The 6000-nt window shown below is 35.8% G+C and overlaps 1 protein-coding gene across 6 annotated transcripts in view; it reads left to right on the plus strand.

Annotated features, from left to right (window-relative positions):
• Positions 1–5442, plus strand: part of LOC142143439 (cytochrome P450 2K4-like) — a 39872-nt gene extending 34430 nt beyond the window's left edge. For all 6 annotated transcript variants that reach the window (XM_075201281.1, XM_075201282.1, XM_075201286.1 and 3 more), the window contains 2 exons: positions 2186–2327; positions 3594–5442. In XM_075201281.1, the coding sequence (XP_075057382.1) occupies positions 2186–2327; positions 3594–3772 (321 nt within the window). In that variant the 3' untranslated portion in view covers positions 3773–5442. The remainder of the gene's footprint in view (positions 1–2185; positions 2328–3593) is intronic.
• Positions 5443–6000: the final 558 nt, after the last annotated feature.

Here is a 6000-nt window from a genome sequence, read left to right on the forward strand (position 1 = left end):
GAGGCATTTCGTGGAATCAGAATTTCCTGGGACGAAGCTTTAAAACCTGGGAACTATGTTATTATTGTCACAGCAATCAATCAAAGAAAGAAAATAAATTTATCAAGCTGCGGGTTTGAAAATTGTTGAGATGTTGCCTATAGCAACCACACAGATTCTAGCTGTCAGTTTGTAGAATGTACAAAATGATAACTAGAATTTGTTTGGTTGCTATAGGCAACATCTCCACAATTTTTTAAACCACAGCTTGACAAATATACCCTTAAGTGGTTTAAAATAAATTACCATTAGAAATGTAAGACCTAAAATTAGAGGCAAACAACTTCTCTATTAGGATGATTACTAATTACAATGTATTATCTCTGTCTCTATTCTAATAGTGAATGGTTTAAAGTCCACCTTTTCAATTAAGTAGAGGCACTTTCAATGTTCAGGGTCAGATTCCGCCAGTTCACTGCCACATAGATTGCCAAGTATACAATCAGAAGGCACTGTCAAAAAATGTAAATAAGCTCCATTCAATCAATCAAGTTATAATAATGATTTAATACATTTTAAAAATTGATTACCTATCAGGCACAGAGAGCTTGTTCGTAAACACTGAGAGGCTGATGCACAGTGACTACCACTGCAGTTTGTGCAGCATGTCTTGCATGAAATCGATGAGCGCATGCCCAGAAAGTGGGTGAATTTGACACTAATGTCAGCCTGCATCTGAAAACATAGGCCAGGAATAGTAAGGGTGTGATCGTGCAATTGCGAATACTTGCAGACCTGGAAAGCAATGCATACATATCTGAGAAAGCTGCATTATTTGCAGGTAGTCAGGTGCAAATAGGAGGTGATGATGATGATGATGGTCTTCGGCACTGGCAAACTAACTGTTATTGGCTGTTCGCGATTGCATCTCTGATGCTAACTAGTGCTACCTGCATCCCTTAGGCATATATTATGTTTTTGAATGCATGTTTAACTAAATCAATGGAGAGTTATTTTTGCTGTGTTAGAGGTTTTTTAAGTTTTATTGCAATCCAAAGCAAAATGTGCATTTGTTGCACATAAAACAACTGGATAAAAACATGGGTGCACGTGGGATGTAGGTGTCAGTGACGTGTGCCTGATGCAAATTAGGCGCATACGCTACTGGTGCAGAACTCCGCAGATCTTAAGATGTGTGCAGCTCAGCATATGGATGTAAAAAGGTTATTTTTTCGCGCTAATTTTTGTAATATAAATTACGACCAGTTTGCCACCAACTCTATATCAGGTCCTGAGAGTCATTTGAACCGATGACAGCAGCGAGAGTGCTGTTTTCAAAGGGGTTTATTAGGTCACTATATTATTGCATACCATCAGGAGCCAGCTTTACATAAAGTTACTATATAGTTAGTGCTGTGATACAAGCTAACTACGTTGCCTTATCACTCCATAATACAGTAAAACATTTTCCTAATTAGGAAAGTATCAATCTGCTCCCATTCAGACTGCACTATGAATTTTGAGTAGAGGTATAAAAATACAATATTATTAACAATATTAGCACTGAAAGATACATAACATGAAGTAGAGTCGGACGCAGAATCGCAGAAAGCACTTTTAGCCAAGGATCCATCTCAGTTTACACTTAGACTGAGACGGGTCTCCCTCTTGCATCTCTCTGCCCTTAGAGAGGTAGAACGGGGAAGGTAGTGGGGGGGCCTAGTAATGTACAGGTGTGTTTATGCACTTTACATGCCATGCTGAGATGAAAGCAGCTGCAGATAGGTTTCTAGGAGACATATCTTTTGCAGGTGCTTTCTCCTGGTGCAAAAGAACAAAAGAAGTTAAAAAATAATTACATTTTAAAAAAAGGTGTGCACCCCCTCCCAAACAGCTTATCCAACCCTTGAGGGGAAGAAGCACAATTTATTTATTTTGTTTACGTTACTTTATATATTCATTTGTCTGCTTTGCAGGGCTACTCTGACTGATACACTTAAGTGCCCATAAGGCAGATAAAGAGGTGTGTTTGTGCAGTTTGCATAATATTCTGAGCCACACTGATCCAGAGATCCGTACTACTTGGAATGCTGTGTAAGTTGCGGGATGCAATTTACACTTACGATTCAGTGTAACTTGCACCCAACTCTACATCTTCGGTTATCCTATACAAGTGTCACTTATGCAAATGTTTACAACTCTTTAGGGGACACAAGTAATACCACTTCTGACTTCAGTGCTGTATGATGAGAATCACTTTGAAAAACCAGAAGAGTTTTACCCGGAACATTTTCTGGATGCCAGCGGCAATTTTGTGAAGAATGAAGCATTCATCCCTTTCTCAGTTGGTGAGTTAGTTGTGATAGATTGCCTTAATGTAGCTACATAATGGACTGAACCTATAATTTATGCAGAGCAGGCCATTGTATATAGCCAAATATCAACAACTTCAAACCATACAAAATATAGAGACAGAAGATCAATCTCAAAGATCGTAACTTTCCTTATTCAGGGAAACACAAAAGATGAAGAGTACAAATAACAACAACAATCTCTATAATTTTGAGGGTCACAGTGGTGGTCATGGTTGAGACCACTGAATTAATAAAATCAGGGAGAACAGTGTGCTCGAGAAATTGTATAAGTTGACCGCGTTCACAAACAAGTTGTTTCATCGTTCTCAAGGACATGCATGCTGTCCCTTATAGCGCCACAAATGTGTACTAAAAAAAGTGCCCCCATCATTACATAATAAGGGTTGTCTCCATCATAAATACAGTGTTATTGCCCCCATTAATAAAACAATAAATTTATATTGCACCAGTTATTAAATATTACATTTAGACTGGCTTATTAAAACAATAAATACTTATTGGCTGCTTCATAAATAAATTATTATTGTCCCCAGAAATAATAAACATTGTGTCCCTAATAAATACTAACCCTTTTTTTTTCTGTTCTGATAGCCCAGATAGCGTGCCTTGTTGCCTGTCAGAGCCATCTCTAAAAAAAATCAGCCTTTTTCTGGTGGTGAGGACAAAACTCCAAATGGATTGGGAATTTGCAAACCATCAGAAATCAAAAGCGGGTTGGGCATTTAACTTCCAAACAACTGGTTAGTAAATCCAGTGGTTTTGCTCGGAGAATCTCATGTGATGTGTGTGGTTTACAAACCACAAACATAACCTCAGTAAATCTCCCTCAAATCTCCCTTTTAAGCTTCACCATAACAGATTCCCATTCTGTGGAGTCATCCTACTTTCGTAAGCTGTACTTGTTTGCTGTACGTATATGTCACCCACAAATTGGAGTAAGTCATCGAGGTATTTCAATAGATCAGGCCCGATATCTTTTGCAATCTTTTCTTATAACCTTTTTATTACACATTTTTTGTTACCTTCTTTGCACTAACATATCTCAGTGGAGTACTATATATACATTTCTTAAAAGTCCTACTTCTGTAATGCATTGTCACAATATGCACAAATGTATTGAGAGATAAACAGTTGATTATTAAGACTGACAAATGCAAAAGTAATGAACTTTTCAAAAATTCAGAAAACATCTGGAATATTATAGCGATAAATTCTCTGTCACATGTTTCTTTGTTCTAGGTAAGAGAAGTTGTGCTGGGGAGACATTGGCCAAAATGGAGCTCTTCATGTTCTTCACGAGGCTGCTTCAGAAGTTCACATTCCAGGCTCCTCCAGGGGCTGAGCTGGACATAACACCTGTCATTGGGCTCACATGGTCTCCTAAGAGTCATATGATTTGCGCCATGCCCCGTACATAAAGTAGGGTTACAACATGCATTGAGAAAATGGTTTAATATTTTTCAAGCTAGGGATATAGGGAAAGTATTAAGATATTTTGGGCCTGATTCATTAAGAATCTTAACTTAAGAAACTTCTTATTTCAGTCTCCTGGACAAAACCATGTTACAATGCAAGGGGTGCAATTTAGTTTTCTGTTTTGCACATAAATTAAATAATGACTGTTTTTTCATGTAGCACACAAATACTTGATAGCTTATTTGTACACTGAAATTTAAAGTTGATATGTGTGTGCTACATGAAAAAACAGTCAGTATTTAACTTATGTGCAAAACAGAAAACTCATTTTCACCCTTTGCAATGTAACATGCTTTTGTCCAGGAGACTGAAATAAGAAACTTCTTCATTTAAGATCCTTAATGAATCAGGCCCTTTATCCTTTACTGGATTTTGTGCTATAAAACTGATTCCTCTTAGTACTCCTGAGGCAGTATGACTTTATTCTGGAAAAGAGAACAAAATAGCCGAATATCTCATCATTTGATTGTCATTCATTAAATCCTGTGATGTATTCTTTTTAGGAATCAATAGATTTACATCAGATGTATTGATTCCTAAAACAAATACATCACAGCATTTAATGAATGAGAATTATAAGGATTTTGAATTCGCCTTCATTACTCAATACAGTCATCACCACAAAAATTGGAAAAGATTGGGAAAAATATTGGGGACTCTTACATAATTATCCGGTCTTAAACCAAATTTTACCATGTAAACCTAAGTTCATTTATTGAAGAAAATAGTCAAAGGACCACTCAGGGAGTATGAGGCGAAAAAAAATATATTAAGACACAAGGGGCCTGATTCATTAAGGAAAGTAAGGCAAAAAATGGGCACATTTTGTCCTGGACAAAACCATGTTACAATGCAAGGGGTGCATGTTAGTTTATTATTTTGCACATAAACTAAATACTGGCTGCTTTTTCATGTAGCACACAAATACTTGATAGCTTTATTTTTACACCGAAATGTAAAGTTGATCTAGGACATGCCCTACCCCAACTATAAATCTGTCCCCACATTTTAAATTTATATCACCCTCCAATGCAATATGGATTTGCCAAGGTGCACAGTTACTCAATTATTTTTGTTTTACTCAATGAATCAGGCTCAAGGTTTTTTCCACTGTGGTGACTGTACTGGATGTATAACTATAAAGACCAATCATTCTAAATTATTTCAATTCATAATGGTACAACGTATAAAATTGAACAGTTCATGACTTGAAACACTAAAAATTGGATTTACAGTTTAGAATGTTGTTGTGGGTTATTATATGTAGGGAAAACTTCAAGACCTCTAAAGAAATGAATATCTGAATATTTATATAATATTAAGACAGAAAACGAAACTCACTCTGTATCATCCCACTATAAACAAATACATAATTGTTCTATGAAAAGCCTAGTTAATTTTTGGGTCATACAAACAATTAGTCCTAATTGAAAAATTATCTGGAGGTTGCAACATTGTGAACATCCCGGGTACTACAATGTTATGTATCAGGCTTAACATCTTTTCAATCTTATAGGAATCCATCTGTATTTTAACTATGCCCAATGAAGTTTGATTTTTTTATTCATATGTTTTGTTGATTTTTTTTTACATTAAAATAATACTTTTTAAATGATTCCACACTAGATATTGTCTCTTTATTCTTATGTTGTCATGTCACAACCGGAATGAACACATCAGTACATCATTAGGAAAAGAACTGCTAAATAATCTATACACAACGCCTTCACTTTTGTTTAACACTTATAAGTACAATCACAATGGGTGGTTTGTAGTGAAGGCAGAAGATAATGTTATATAAGGCACCAATTTTATTTTTGTTTAGTAAGTTCATCAACTATAGGTGGACAATTAAGAACGGCATTAACTGGAAAATTTGTTTTATGTTAAGCATACACCACAAAGGAAATCACAGAACACTAATATATGGCCAACACAGAATTATGCTATGTTTTCTTTATTTGTTTTTGTATTCACATATGGTATACCATACTGAAAACGAAAAAAAACTTAGAATTACACTGTTGGTTGGAGGAGAATCTGAGGTCTTCGTGTATTATATAAATACTTTTCTCCTTTTATATCACATGGTTGTTTATGTTCATACTATCAGTTGCGCTGGAAATTCTATTTTCTTTTATGACACCAGAAATGTGACTAGACATCTGCC

Source organism: Mixophyes fleayi, chromosome 3, assembly GCF_038048845.1.
Source record: "Mixophyes fleayi isolate aMixFle1 chromosome 3, aMixFle1.hap1, whole genome shotgun sequence".
Classification (NCBI taxonomy): domain Eukaryota; kingdom Metazoa; phylum Chordata; class Amphibia; order Anura; family Limnodynastidae; genus Mixophyes; species Mixophyes fleayi.